Genomic DNA, 15,496 nt, shown 5'->3' on the forward strand with positions numbered 1-15,496 from the left:
ATTGAAAAAAAATAAAATAGGCAAGTGGTATGACAACAGTACACATCAATTTTTAGGAGTTAGAAATGAATTAAGATAAAAGAATCAAGAAAACTGACTCTGTGTCAGCTTTCAAGAAGTCACCAACTCCATCTAGTATGCCAGCTGAGACCCTACTTCCTGAACGTCACTCACAGAACTTGGGGGGGGGGGGCTCATTTAATTTTTCTGTTAGTGCACCTGTTAGTTACCTTCTACAACCTGTGAGAATCTAGCAGTCAGTATGTCCTCAATGTATCTCTGCAAAGCAGCTCCAAGGATTGTGTTCCGCAATTGCTTCTAGCTATTTCTACAACAAAGCCAATAGATACTGGGAAATGTGGTTATAGACCCATTGTAATTAAGGGGCCTGAATTCATTAATTTCAGCGGGTATTCTCTGAGCGTGACTAATGCAAAATATGCAACTGATATAACCCACCCCAAAATTGTTGCATGCTTACCTCCTCACCACCTCTCCCAAAGAGCAAATCAGGATTATCTTTTTTTTTTTAAGAAAGAAGCTTTATTATGCAAATAGGAATGTGATTTTCATCATTCTCATTTACAATGGAATCTCTGAATTGGACAAATAATAGATAATTTCTGTACCTAGATCTAGCAAAATGTCATCTATTTACATTCAAGTTTACACCTTTTCTTCAAGTTCCACACTGGAGGCCATCAAAAACACTTCAGCTGGGCTCCTATATGGCCATGAGTGAGGGAAGAAGTGCATCCACAGGTTTTCAAAGTTTTTCCTACAGCTACTCATCAGTTGAAGAGGCAAGCCAGTTTTAATAAAAGTGGCATGCCTGTTCAGCCAAGTGATTGCTGCCACAGAAACTTTCAAAACATATTTCATGCTTCAGCATGCATTTATCTCCCCTATCCACGCATGCAAGTGTCTAGGATCGCATCTGTTAATAGCAGTTTCTCAGATCTACGGACTGTTATATTCTATCAAATCCCTCTGGGTGTGTCTAATCCTCTGTTTACTGCAGCAATCCTCATCTTCCTAGGTACCATATTTAACACCATCTGTGAGTGGTGGCCTTTCTAGAATACTGCTCTTTCTCCAAGTTTCCTTGTATTTGCAACCTGTGAAATCCAAAGCCCTGATTTCCTCTTCAGACGCAGCTAGGATTTCACAGACTTCAGATAGCAGGTTTTCATCTACTGCTATTGTTCCAATAACAAAAAATGTCGATAGTTATCTGAACCAGTTATTTTATCATAATTCTATTTAACAATTTAAAATTAAAAAATGTACAATAGAAAAATATCCAATAGTTCACAAACATGAAAAAACATATTTTAACATGCAGCTACATCCAGTCTGTCCAGTTCATGTGGGCGATGATTGTCACTAGTTCCAAAAGCGATGTTTACTTTGTATGTTGCGTATTTGGCAGTGCTGTTTGAACAGGCTTTTCCTTTGTCAAAACACATGGAGAGATTTGAATTTGTCAGCTATATTCCAGTTGTAATATAAATCCTCTCTTCCTCCCTCTGAGAATGAGTAACATTTGTTTCTGATAGCTTCCAAGTAAGATTTTTTTTGTTCTGGCCCTATAATATACAGGGCGATATCCTGATGACTTCAGTTCTGATGAACATCTGCTATTTTCAGTTCTTCCTTTAGACAGATGTTCTTTTGTGTGCACAGGGGCTCTTACGAAATCTGATGGACAGTATTTATGATTGCCTCAAAACGGAGCAGTCCTTAATATAAGGAGTGTTGCTGATTGAAAAGAAACAAATGAAAGCCATGGCATCTGACACTTTGAAGATAACCTCGAGGTATAATTAAAGCCATTTCACTTCTTCATGTAACTTACAGCATCTTTTGAATTGGTAGGTTGAGAGCCATTTGTGGAGAGCTGGTTTGCTGCTCCTTCCAATTCCGATTCACGTATAAAGATTACTGCATCTCCGCTGACGTTTATTAGGCACTGTGCCTGCAAAGACAGAAAGCGGGCATCCAGTTATATATCTTCTGGACTTTAAACAGAACCTTATTGTTTACACAGAACTTTGAAATGTGCAAATAAATTCCTGCTACCGGACAAGGTCTTTGTACCTCCCTGCTGCCAGAAGCAGCCAAGTGCTGACAAAAAGTTTACAGATGAGCAGCTGCAGCAACGCTAGCAGAGAAGGAGCTTTCTGCAGATGGTTACAGCAGAGGCCAAAAGTAGTAGTACTAGCGATTCAGAAGCTTCTGACCACACAGATGGTTTCTGTGTGAAGTGGCCTGAGTAAATAATTATTTCCTCTCCACCTACACCAGCTCATTTTGTGAATATAGGGCCCTCCCTAACAGCCCCAACAAATAAACATTTGTTTTTCTCCAAGCTAAGGATGCTCAGCCTTTTCAGCCTCACTTTTCATGTGTTTCCCTTTCAATTTCTTTGAAAGCTGACACAGCAGAAAGCTACAAATTGACAATTCGCCAACGTCCTTTTTGGAATGGTACACATTGTTCAAAAGGCCTTTGGAGCCCAGTGCAATAAATGCAGCTGTTCCTTTTTTATCGGGATTTAAGACTCCTGTCCGTAAAAAGTGGGAATGTTATATATATATTTTACCAAAACTGTGGTGTTTCTTGGAAAATGCAGCCCTCCGTTCCCTGTGCTTCTATTGCGACTTCACACACAAAAGGAGCCAAATCATGCAGCCACATTTATTAGCCAAGAATTCCAGTAGCTACAAACAAATGAAAAGTCTAATTGCTCCATTTTAAGGCCCAGGGGCTGTCACAAACCCTTTAAAGAAGGGGTGGGGGATCCTTTTGGACTTGTGAGCCAGACTGTCATCTGCCCCCACTCCCGTGTGCCAACTTTTGACAGGTGAGTGGGATAACCCACTCATCAATCACTTGACATGGTGTGATTAACAGGTAGGTTGTTTACTTAGCAGGAGTTCTTGACTGTGTTGGAAAACAAGCCTTTCTCAGGCTCCTGGCTTGGTCTCCGGTGACCTCCCTGGCTGCAATCCCCGCAGGCTCCAGGCTAGGTCTCGGTAGGCGACACTTCCCAGCGTGGGAAGTGCACACCCACTCCCTGCTGCTTCCATAGCAGGGAAAGGAGATAGCCAGAAACGTCTATTTACATACTTTTATTTCTGACTTTGCAGCATTACAGAAAACATGTCCGATCACTTCAAACTTCAGCAAACAAGTGAGAGAGACTTCCTGTACATACGCAAGAGGAAGGTCTCATATTACACACTGAGCAAATTCCGGTGAATTGCCCTGTGAACTGACTGTAACATTGTTTCCCACAGTCAGCCCCATCATGTGATGTAAACAAGCTGGCTGTCTGCAGCTGCGATGATCTCATATTGTAACAGACTGATTAGTTAGGAGAACCTTGCCTGAATGCCAGTACATTGCAAATGCTGTTAGGCTTCTCTAGTCCTTGACCGTTTATGTGCAGACATACAGTGTTCTCTTCAAGCACCATTTACCTGATTTTTGTTTGGATTCTCCATGAACACGCACTGCTTCATGATGTAAGAGACAACGGCATTTCCCCCGAGAGCTGCCACGTGAGCCCTTACCATTGCAAAGACCTCAGCAATGAATGCATGAAGAAAACCGCTTACACCGCCCTCCTATAAAACACACCAACAAGCATTTTAGTGGAAAGGCACTAGTAAAACCATCCCCAGCACTTACTGGTCTTTAGTTTCAAATTTATTCTAAACAAGTGAAAACTAATCAACAGTTGTTCCAAAAGAGTTGTGTCGTTTTTCTTAGTCTTCTAAAGCATCATTCAGAGTTAACACATACTTTGAGAACTACTACTTCAAACCTCCAAGTAAACAGTCTGATTTATCAGCAAAAAAGCAATGAAAAACCACAAATAGCATTCAAAACCATACAAGGAACAGATGGGACTGTGTGACAATTTGCTTATAATAGCATACCTTATAATAGCATACCTGCATATTTTTCAAATTATCTAGCAGAGCTATACTATGGATCTTTTCTGCAAGCACACAATCAAGGGCTGGGTTAATCTGCTAAAAAGAGCACCAAATTCAACTGTGCATTGGATTTTGCTTATAGTGAAGGTATATGGAGATATGATAATCTGGAATCTGCTCAAGCAAGATTTATGCCCTTTATTTTTCTGCTAATTCTGAATTGCTGAATCTCTTGCACCCAGCATAAATAAACCCCAAGATCAGCCATGTTAGCCATGAGAGAAAGGCGAACTCCAGCGCAGCTTACCTCACGCAAAGAAGTGGTTTCTCGTATAAAAAACATGTTGATTATTCCAAGGTATTTGGTTATTTTTGCCCCAGCGATGAAAGAAAGAGGTGTCATCTTAACAACTGGCACAGTGGAACTCATGCCGGATGAGCCAGAACGACGGGACTGTCCTTCTGTCAATGGACTTGGCTTGTCGAATGAAATGGCTACAAGTGGCAGAAGGGAGGAAGGAAAGAAGGGAGACAGACAGAGAATAACTACTCAATATATGGACAGTTGCATCGGTAGCTCCAACAGATTAAGCCTTCTTCATGGTTTCCACATAGCTTGGTGACAACATTCAGCTGCCCGTGATGCTCAGCCATAGAAAAGAAATAACCATGCAGCACATGCAAACGAGAGACAAAAAGCTTGAATGGGATTTAATTTTGGAAGAAGAGTAGCATTCCTGCAAAAGAAAACACTGAGGCCAGCAGCTGCACATACAAATGATCAGTTATAAAGTGTGAAGACACAGGTAGTGCGGAGGGAGGGAGGGAGTGGTTGGGAAAGGTATCACGATTTGGTAAAAATTTCTGCTAGAGGGAACGACAAAAAGTCTACAGGAAAGAGTGTGAAAGTTGACATGTTTCTCCAGTCCAGCATTTTTCAAATTTTGGACAAATTCTTCATTGCTGTCAGCTTCCAGGTAAATCTTCATCTTGGGTAACTAAAGCAAAAGTCATACCTGCAGCCATTGAACTACTTAAACAAAAATTAAAAACTCACCACTTTGTAATTCAGTGATTGCTGCCACAAATATCATGCAGGTGATCCTTGCATAGTCTGAAGAATTTCACTGATGTATACATACACTTTCTGCCACACGGTATGTATACCTTTTAGTTGTACAATTCACAAGCCTATTTATCACCTATATATTTACTGGCAGTTTACTTTTGGAGCACAGAACAATGTGCTCCAAAATCAACCTGGCATTAATGTTTTCAAAAACAGACGCTGTGTGTCTGCAGCTTTCACACTCGGACACTGATTTTGCAATGCCACTACTGGGTAGGGAGCTCCACCGTTTGCCACTGAAAGATCAGAACTACGCTTCCAATGATCAGAATGTGGTAGAAATGACTGCCTACTTGTCTTAATTGATCCACGCCTTATGGTCTGAGCTTTCAGTTTAATGAATTCTATCCAGCTGTTGCATCTGTCTGCAAAGGAACTGTAATCAACTGATGTTGCTGGAAACACAGACAGAAAAACAAAAGGAAAAACAAAGGAAAAAAATATGGGTGATGCCCCTTTGCCCATTGCAGTGCTCCTTCTGATGAATCAATTATTTGCATCCAAGAATAAGTGGTTTTCCAAGAAAACACAGTGCTTGCCTCTGCTTGGACATTACTGGTAGGACATGATTCACCGACGTAGTATGAACATCTAGAAACATCATCCCTACGATAAATGCATACATGTCTTGTTTTATCCATTTCTACAGCAGTGAATTCAAAAGAGTACCTGCTGCAGTTTTCTGTAACAGTGCTTTCAGAGTGCTTGGCGGTGCTTCAAGAGATGCCCTTTTGGCAACTCTGATGATTCTGTGAATTATGTCCAACATTTTTGAAAGTTACAGTGCTTGGGATCACTGTGGAGGCTTCTACAAGGCAGCTCAAATTGAGCCTTCTGCTGTATGATGATCAGCAGGAAGATACTGCACAAGTACCTTCCATTCCCTAGATACACCAATTTCAGGCACTGGTCCAGAGCAGAAACTAGACAGGTCCACACAAACTGCCTAATGGGAGTCTGCAGGGCCACCAGCAGGGACTGCAAGGAAGCAGAGATCACATGAACAGATTCACAAAGTTGCTGCAATTTGCAAGAACGAATTGATCTGGAGGATCACTGTGACTGTACAAATCATGGCACCAGTGTACATGGTCCCCACATGCTGTTTTGTACAGCTCTCTCTTCAATGTGATCCCTGCTGGGTGAGAGCTTGCTGGCTGCAGTTTGAATGGGGTCTGCTGACTGTCTGAACCAGTGTGAAGTGCTCAGTGTTGTGATATGTTTAGTTAATGAATACATCATGAAATGACCTGTACTGGACAAATATAAGTGGTGTGAATTACCCAGGTAACCTGATGTTGTGAATTCAGGTGCAAACAGTGGTCAAATGGGACAGAGTCATTCAGCTCTGAGCACATATTTTTAAATATAAAGGATATTTTCACTATAATAAACAAAATAACTGGCACAGGGCTGCATGAATGAGGGAACTCCCATATAATGTCCTTAGGATATCACACCTCACCCTCGACAGTATCCATGCCAGACAAATCTTTTAAACAAATAAATGAAAAGTATTTGCACCCTTTTGGCAACAACTTTGATGTTTTGAATCCAACACCTGGGGTTGCTTGCATGGCCACTCAAACTCTTAAACCCAAGCTTATGAGCTTCCCGGACAAGCTCACTAGATCAAAAGTTCAGCAATTGTTTTCAGCTTTAATTTAAAAGTCACAGAACTCCTCCTGATAAGCAGGAAATAAAATATACTGCAGGTAAGCCCCTGTTTGTGCTGCTGAAACACCTCTTCCTTTTCAAGATCGTTACCCTTGCTTGCAGTGAAAATTGAAGGTTTGTCCGTCCCGTCCCCCCCCCCCCCCAGATTACTGAGTTTTCCTAGGCAGGCACCAAGACTGGTATCAAGAATTCCACAGCAGCATGCATTGTTTATGTATTAACTGATCTTTAGTTCCATCCCCTTCCAGTCCTCCGTAAAAAACAACAACTGAGGAATTCAATATAACATTAAAGGAAGATGAAGAACTGAACAACCAGTTATTCTGAAAATTGTTCTGGAAGACAAAGCGACAATATAAGACCACCCATCACTTCTAATTCTAGCTATCCCTAATGTATATAAAAACACTTTGATGAGCATATTCAGATATCAATAAGCCACATCAGAGCATGCTTTCCAAGGCAACTGGTACATACTTCCTGAATGCTTGAAGCCACATCCCAAGTGTACCCCCAATAGAGCCAGGAATGCATCCCCTGTTCTGGCTTATAGCTAAATCAAGGAAACTCACCTCTTTGGACAGCTGTGTGGGAACTTGCATTCTCCAGGTCCTCTAATAAGACAAAATGAATTCCACTGATATGACATAAGAAACATTAACTATATTAATACAGATTTTTATTTCATGTCAATTTTAAAGTGAGTAATCTGCTAGAGAAATCCCTGTGTTGTGTTTTCTGGTTTTATTTCACACAACAGTAACTTTGCACAACCTATTGTTCACAACAGAATACAGTAAACTTTGTACTACATTCAAGAGGGACTGATTTTTCTTGGCAAAGCGTCTTTGGATATCACCTTAAAAAGATTCTCTTCTAGTTCTATGGCCTTCCATACTTAGGAGGCTCTCTGTTTAAAAATAGCAAGGGATTGCAAATCTGAACTACAAGTACTAAAAAAAGAAGCATGTAGCCTGCGAAGTTGCTACATTTACTTCCTATGCTCCATAGAACCTAAATGTATAGAATGGCTATGCAAGAATAAGGGTTAATGCTTAACCTAACATGGAATAGGCAGCTAAACTGAAAAAGCAGAGGGAGCAAGGATTGATAATCACAGAATAGAAAAAGAAGAAACGATAGAATGATGCACTTATGCATGTAGGTTATAAAAGCAGAGACTAAGTTCTAAAAATCTTGGAAAGAACAAAGTCTAAATATTTGACTTAGCCATTTTGCTCCCCTGCAGAAGCCAAGACTGAGCCCAACAGAAGAAAGAAAGAAAGAAAGAAAGAAAGAAAGAAAGAAAGAAAGAAAGAAAGAAAGAAAAGGAAGGGAAAATCTTTGTTGCAAGTACAGTATGTAAAATTGACCCCACTAATTATTGGTGGGGAAATTTTAACAGCTAGTACAAGTGACACAGATTAAATTTATAAGGTGTGTAACCTTTTAAAAATTGTACATGATAAATTTCAAAATTTGTGGGACAGTTTCTCTCACAAAATTTTTGTCAGTGAAAGATCACAAGGAATGCTTTTTACCTCTCAGAACTTAAAGCGGAAGCTGAGCATGCAGAACTCTTCTCTTTCTAAGTATCCCAAATGTTGGGAGCCAAATTACCTCTGTGAACTCTACCATAAGTGCATGGTATAATTACAGAACTGAAGCTTTAATATATAATCACAAATGCAAGGCTGCTGATAATCCCTGGACTTTTGTGAGCAGAATCTGGGATTCCTAAGAAACTATACAGTGGTGCCCCGCAAGACGAACGCCTCGCAAGACGGAAAACCCGCTAGACGAAAGGGTTTTCCGTTTTGGAGGCGCTTCGCAAAACGAATTTCCCTATGGCTTGCTTCGCAAGACGAAAATGTCTTGCGATTTCCTGTGGGTTTTTTCCCCTCCCCCCCCTTTTCCTAAGCCGCTTATCAGCTGATCCGCTGATAAGCCGCTTAACAGCTGATCGCTAAAAGCCGCTAAACCGCTAATAGCGCTAATCCGCTAAGCTGTCAATGGGAGACGAAAAAACCGCTATACGAAGAGCCTCACGGAACGGATTAATTTCGTCTTGCGAGGCACCACTGTATCTATACTGTATCTGCCTTTCTTCGTGGGGTAAGGGACTTTTATGTCCTGCACTGCTACCTAATGCTCCCCCTTCATAGCTTCTATGCTTCTCTTCTTCCCGTATGAATCTTCCTGTTACTGAATACTGACTCTGCTATAATTCTCCACTTTCCACTAAAAGTGCCACTCCAATCAGGGTGCCCAATTCTAAGCCCTCATCACCACCATCATTGTTTCATACCCTGCAGTTTCATCACATGGTTCAAATCTGCTGAACTGTTTCTTTCCTATGAATTTCCTCTTCTCTTTCAAACATGATCTTTATTGTTCATTTCTATTTTGTCCTCAGTCAGGTTCCCGCCCCCTCCACCCTTTGATTGAGTCTTGTTTTTAGAAGCCTAGCATGGGGTGTACTCATTTGTAGCCAAGTAATTTATTACTCAAGCTCTTCTGTAAGAACTGCAGGCTAACAACAGAACATTTTTAAAAAGCCTATCTCAACTGTTTCTAGCAATGGAGGCATGTGCCCTGACTGGCATGTATCCAATTATCTTTTGCATTGTTATCATTTCTATACCACATTCTTTCTTCTTCTGAGTCCAACAGACCCAAAATTAGTTATGTCTTGTTCAAATGAAATAAATTCTAATCCAGGAAGCTTGTGTTTACCTTCATAATATTTAAGAGAGCTCATCATAATTATTTTCAGATGAGCTCTCTTATTTTCAGAACTTTTTCACCAGGGTGCTGACATCTGTAAGTTGGTCTATCAGTTCACAGGGCAACAAGATAGGAATCCAAAAGGTGACTACATTTGAACTCCCTGGCATAACCCATGATCTGCCACATATTCATCCCACACAAACTAACCCATAATAGTATAGACTACAGCGCCCTAGAAGCATGAAACAGGAATGACCAAGGTAAACCAGGCTCAAGAAAGAACTGAAAATTTGTTAATGGTCCTCAGGTAAGCATGCAAAGAAGAAACTGGAAAATTGACAAAGAAATATATGTTTGTAATAAAAGAACAATCAGCCGCAAGTCTGAACCTCACAAAACCTCTGGAACTTACTGACATATCACATGCTGACATCTGTTCTAGCATGAAAAAGCCACAAATTTCTCTCATCAGATTTCTAAATACTGCATAAAGGCTTCCACTAAGCAAAATCAGACTGAAGACAGATGGCAAGTTTTGTTTTTGTGTGTTGCTGTTTGTTAGTTCTTTAGTGCCATGGTTGTCTCTGATCAAGCAAGTTTTGCAGGTTTATGAACTGCTCTGGTTTGAAATGGCTGACTGTGGGGAAAGCAAACACATAGGACAGGCAACCATGGCTGTAATAAACTATTTTCAACACATACACACACACCCAAATGAAAGGATGTCTCCAGCCCCAGACTACCAGCCTTATTCTGCTCTCCAAGGTGCTGATTTTGCAAAGAGCATCATAAAAGCAAACCTCTCTATGCACAAACGGAGGCAACAACCCCCAGAACGAGGGCTTCATATAGGTTACAGACATTAAGCTACATGGATATTTCATATGATTGTATACAGTTCTCTACTGAGAAACTTTTATATTCACTCTGAATGAAAAAATGCTCCCTAGTCATTATGTAAGCAGCATTTTAAAATATCTCTTTATATTTTATGTATATTATTGTCATTGGGTGCTGGCTATCTAACAAGCTTTTCCAGGTGTTCAAATGCTGCTATGCTAAAGAAAATCTGGTTTGATTACTATAGGATCAATGCAACACAATTGTTACTACAGTTTAAATCAAGTGTCAGTGAACCAATTTTTGCTTGAGAGTCACATCCCCCCTTGGCCAACCACCTGGAGGGCTCAAACCACCAGTGGGTGCAGCTAGGCACTTTGTGGCAACCTCTCCCTATGTTCATTTATGGAGCATCAGCTGCCTTGAGACAGTGGATCCCAATAAAGCCAGCCTCCCTCGTCCCTCGCTTTTCCCAACAGTAAAGGAGACAAAAGACATTAGAAACCACTGCTCTGAGCAGTTGCTGAGGAGGGAGGTAGGTAGGATATCACAAGCAGCAGAGACAAATGGTTTCCCAATCTCCTCTGATACTTTCAAAGAGCTGCCCACCTCCTTTGCCTATGCTGAACGCAGCTGTTGCCAGAGGCAGTGCTCTGACTGTCACTTTTAGACAGTCAGAGACAAGTTGGCAGGCTGGTGGATTGAATCTGACCCGTGGGCCACTGGTTACCTCACCACGGTTGAAGTAATTTCTACAAATCAATGTAAATCATGTCAGTTCTTTATGGAAGAACACGGTTTAACTACACTATTTCACTAACTTAATCTGCACTTCTGTCAACCATAAAAAGGTTATGTTTCAGCCCAGGCTGGAGAATCTTAAGCCAGGAGAATAAATTTCCCCTATTTTGCATGTGTGCCCTTGGCAACTCTTTATTAGTGCAGCTATACACTAGCCCAGCACCATCAACATGGGTTATGTCAACTAGGGCTCATTTTATCCACATGACAACAGCAAAGCAAAGACTGACACTAAAGGAGCTATAACCAATCCTTGCTGCCTGATGATTGTGCACATATGATGTGCTTGTAAACACAAATTTGTCATATAAACACTTTGCATTTTTACGGATACATTTTAAAATTGCGTATGAAACAGTGCTAGGTGTGGGGCTTTGAAGGAAGCTAGGAACAAAAAAGTGATGGGGAGGGGCCAAACTAAACACACATCAGGTGTTATTGGACTATAGATTTCCTAGACAGACATGCCTGCTTAGCTAGTGTCAACACACCACAGCAATACTTGCTGTGTGCATGCAACTCTAGAGAAAAGTCATGTGTGTATCTGTGTGAAAAGTCAAAGTGAAAAAAGAATTTCATGTCCCAGTTTTTGCTTTCTGGGAGGGGTTTTTTTTTCTTGTAATGTGCAACAATAAGAATGCAACAATATGAATAAAAGAATGTCTGCACTTTTATGAAGGTGCATATGTGTTGCCTGTGTGTATGTGTACATATAAAGACTACATGCCTGCAGTTGTGAATCAATCTCACTTGCAAGATTAATTGGAGTGCAATGCTTCCTGCTTTCCGAAAAGTGATAACAAATTCAGGCTGAAGCCTTCATGAACCCACAATGTACATAGTACAATTTAAACAGCATTACTCAGGTTAAGGTCTCTCTGTTTTAGAGATACAGGGCCTGTTCACATGCTACTTTTTCCCAAGAATATAGCAGAAATGTGTAACAGGAGTTATGCACACTAGCCTTCTTCCCTGCATACTTTACTACATGCAGAACATAATGCTTTAACTAGGCAACAACATGCTTATTTGTATGTAGACGCTCCCTGATCCTTTTGTATTGATGCAAGTTTGTCTCAAAGTTGCTGGGAGAAAGCAGGGAGGGCAGCAGGCTGTTAGTCAAAACGCAGAAAAAACCAGGACCTAAGTATTATGGTAACGCAAAACAATTTTCCAAGACCTTATGTAAGGCAGGCAGGCAATTGTCCAAGCTGTGTTTTCGTTACAGAAATTTAAAAAACAGAACCTGATCAGGCAGGAATTTTATTTGTAAGCTGAATATACCCCTTTAGCACCATTACATTAACACTGCACTCTGTGGGGGTTTAGTGGGAACGTAATAAATGTTTGGTTTGTTGATCTATTATTTTGCCGAAAGTGCAAATGAACTTAATAATTAAGTTCTCACAGGAGCTCAAGTAAATTATGAATCATAAATCAATTACAGATCTTTCTAAAAGAAAGAATTCTCTTTAGAGAATGGGAGGCGTCGATACGAACCTTGATGATCTCACATAAATGCTTGCTGCGTTTCACAGACCGTCCATGGTTAATGTTAAACACACTGTTTGCTGACAAGGGAGTAGACTACCCTCTACTGGCCAGCAGTTATTTTACAAATAGGGTCTCCTACTAATCTTTGGAAAAGAATAAGCCAAATAAGTTAACAACAGTGAAACCCTGCAAGAAGGCTAAGTTTACACAATGAAAGACATGGAATTCCAGAAGATTCTGATTTGTAGAAAGAAGAGGAGGGTTTGGTAAACAGAAACTCAGCAACAGGATAGATTTGTTGAAGTATTTGTGTGGTCAATAGTGTGTTGCTCCAGAAGCTTCCTCGAGACACTAACTGTGTAATTACCTCACTTGGCAATGACCTAGCATAATCTGTTAAAACTGACTTTAGGGATAAGTGTTTCCAGAGGATAGCCATGTTAATCAGTTGCACAGGAGCATTGTTAGGTACTTCAAAGACTTGGGGCACAGGCTTATGACACAAATTTGCAGTGTATGTACATGCAAATATAGGCTCACATTCCAAGGTGGGGAAAGCAAAGTTTACCTGTCAGGGCTTATTCTGAGCTATGGGCTGCTTATATACATATTAAAATTAAAACAAGAGCCTCTGGGAAAATTAAGGTGGTGGTTGGCTGTGGTCTCCTGGGCATTGCACTTTGGAAGACTCCGGGCATCTTGTGGGATTCGGGTCTCTGGGACTCTCCCTAATTACACTCCTGATGTTGTAGTAAAAACAAAATGAGTCTTGTTTCATAAAGCATAGTGACCATTCACAAGAGCAGAAATTGGTGGTCACATATCCTGCATTAATTAACTGTGTCAAGATTTAGTCAAGTCCAGATGGAGAAAATTATTTTGTTGCCTTACACCAAAAAAAGTTATCAAAGCAAGCTACAACAATAAAATCCATACAACTAAAATCCATAACAAATACAGTATTTAAAATCTGTAACAGACTAAATGTTATTATCCACAATAATTAATAAGCAAAAATACATTTTCTTCACATAAAATTAACTGATTAAGTTCTCATTCAGCACTTTCCTGCTGGAGCCTCTCTTTGAAGTTCATTTGTTGAACATACACCTTTTTCAACAGGATGGAACCTCATATATCCAACAAAGTAGGCTCTTGCCACAAACACCTACACCATGATAAAACTGTTCATCTTTTAATGTATCACAATACTCTTTGTTGATTCGGGCTGCAATTCTATGTCCACTTACCTTGAAGTAAGCCCACTGAAATTACTGGGACTTGCTTCACAACAGACATGTATAGCGTTATACGTTTGACCTCTTTACAGATGTGCTGTGTTGACTTGAGTAGCAAAACACTTTCACAAGACATGGCATTTCAAATTAGCTTTCCAATGCAATGCTAATATCTCATTTTCTAGGTAGTTACCTGTTTAGACCTCATCAGTTTAATGCAAAATTTGGAATATATATTCCAGCGATCATTACTCTGCACTTATGCCAAATCACATACTTTGCCTCATCTCCCTAGTTTGGATTAATCATTTTGTGGCTCCCCACTGTGAAGTCTACAACCTCTGTATTAGGATAAAGATTTAGGACAGGCTTCCTCAAACATGGCCCTCTAGATGTTTTGAGACTACAATTCTCATCATCCCTGACCACTGGTCCTGCTAGCTAGGGATCAGGGGAGTCGTAGGCCAAAAACATCTGGAGGGATGAGTTTGAGGAAGCCTGATTTAGGATGAGGGTGGTGGAACATTTCCTTTCCTTTGGAAAATACCTGGCACGGTGCATTGTTAGTTATATCTGCCTCTCCAAGAGAAATAATCTACAATATTTACAATTCTTAAAATTCCAAAAAGACTTGATTCAGACTCAGCAAAACCCATCGCTTCAGAGCACATTTTGTAGTTAGATGAACCACCTCATACTGTTCCGAAATGCAGCTGTCTCTAGACTAGAATGGCTGTTTGGCAGCAGCTCAAAGCAGCATCAGAAGAGCAGTAAAAGAAGCGCACGTTGTTCCTGTTCATTTGCTCCCTCTTCAGCAGCAGCCACCCTGTTTTTAAAAAGAGACTGCACAGCGGACATATTAAGAACATTTTGTTTCGCCCTCCTCACATATCCGGAGGATGAAGTCTTTTTGGCAAACAAAAAACTTGCATTGCGTAACAGGGCTACTTCTAAGGTTGACAAACAAAAAAGGAGCAAGTGGATGGAACACAGGAAGATAAGCATATGGCCTTTTTGTTTAACCAACCTTTTGCTGGCGAGAATTGCTGGGGAGCATGAGGATCAGAAGAAAGCTCCATGGTAAACTGTAGCTGTTCTTCATTGTCTGTAGAAGCTGGCAACAAAAACAAAAACAGAAGAAGAAAGGCACAAAAACCTTAATTTATTTCTCCTTTACAAAATCCACATATACCTACCTACACAAACAAAACAAAAAAACCCCCACAGACTTGGTTGTATCCAATGAAATTGCCCCTTTAGTTCAAGGACTTCTGCCTGCACAATGGGACTTCCTCTTCCTCTCTTCTGCTCCCCCAATCTATTCTGGATTTACCCTGGGGAGAAAAAAAGATGACCTGCTGCACAGTCAGAAGTCATTGTGCTAACAGGACAACTTCGTTAGCAATCCACTGTAGTGGAAAGCAAAGAGATGTTCACTAATAACTACAGTTCACTTAACTGATTAAGTAGTACCAGCAGCTTCTTTCTAAATATGCCCTGAAGACCTGTGCCCCTCTGGAAAAATCACTGGTTAAATTGAGATATCACGCCTTAAGGTTAGCCACAGGTATTGCTTCAGTTGATGTTAATTCTATTCCCCAGAGGCATGAACGCAGGGCACTTTAATGCAGTTTACTCTC

General features: G+C 40.5%; 1 protein-coding gene across 50 annotated transcripts in view; it reads right to left on the reverse strand.

Moving 5' to 3' along the window:
• Positions 1-520: 520 nt before the first annotated feature.
• Positions 521-15,496, reverse strand: part of C2CD5 (C2 calcium dependent domain containing 5) — an 88,043-nt gene continuing 73,067 nt past the window's right edge. For 21 of the 50 annotated variants that reach the window (XM_083699901.1, XM_083699878.1, XM_083699870.1 and 18 more), the window contains 6 exons: positions 14,884-14,970; positions 7,326-7,367; positions 5,370-5,471; positions 4,255-4,442; positions 3,486-3,632; positions 521-1,978 (listed from right to left, as the gene is read on the reverse strand). In XM_083699901.1, coding sequence (XP_083556027.1) covers positions 1,838-1,978; positions 3,486-3,632; positions 4,255-4,442; positions 5,370-5,471; positions 7,326-7,367; positions 14,884-14,970 — 707 coding nt within the window. In that variant the 3' untranslated portion in view covers positions 521-1,837. The remainder of the gene's footprint in view (positions 1,979-3,485; positions 3,633-4,254; positions 4,443-5,369; positions 5,472-7,325; positions 7,368-14,883; positions 14,971-15,496) is intronic. The other 29 variants (XM_083699904.1, XM_083699872.1, XM_083699893.1 and 26 more) reach the window with 3 other exon arrangements.

This window comes from Podarcis gaigeae, assembly GCF_964106915.1.
Source record: "Podarcis gaigeae genome assembly, chromosome: 10".
Lineage (NCBI taxonomy): Eukaryota > Metazoa > Chordata > Lepidosauria > Squamata > Lacertidae > Podarcis > Podarcis gaigeae.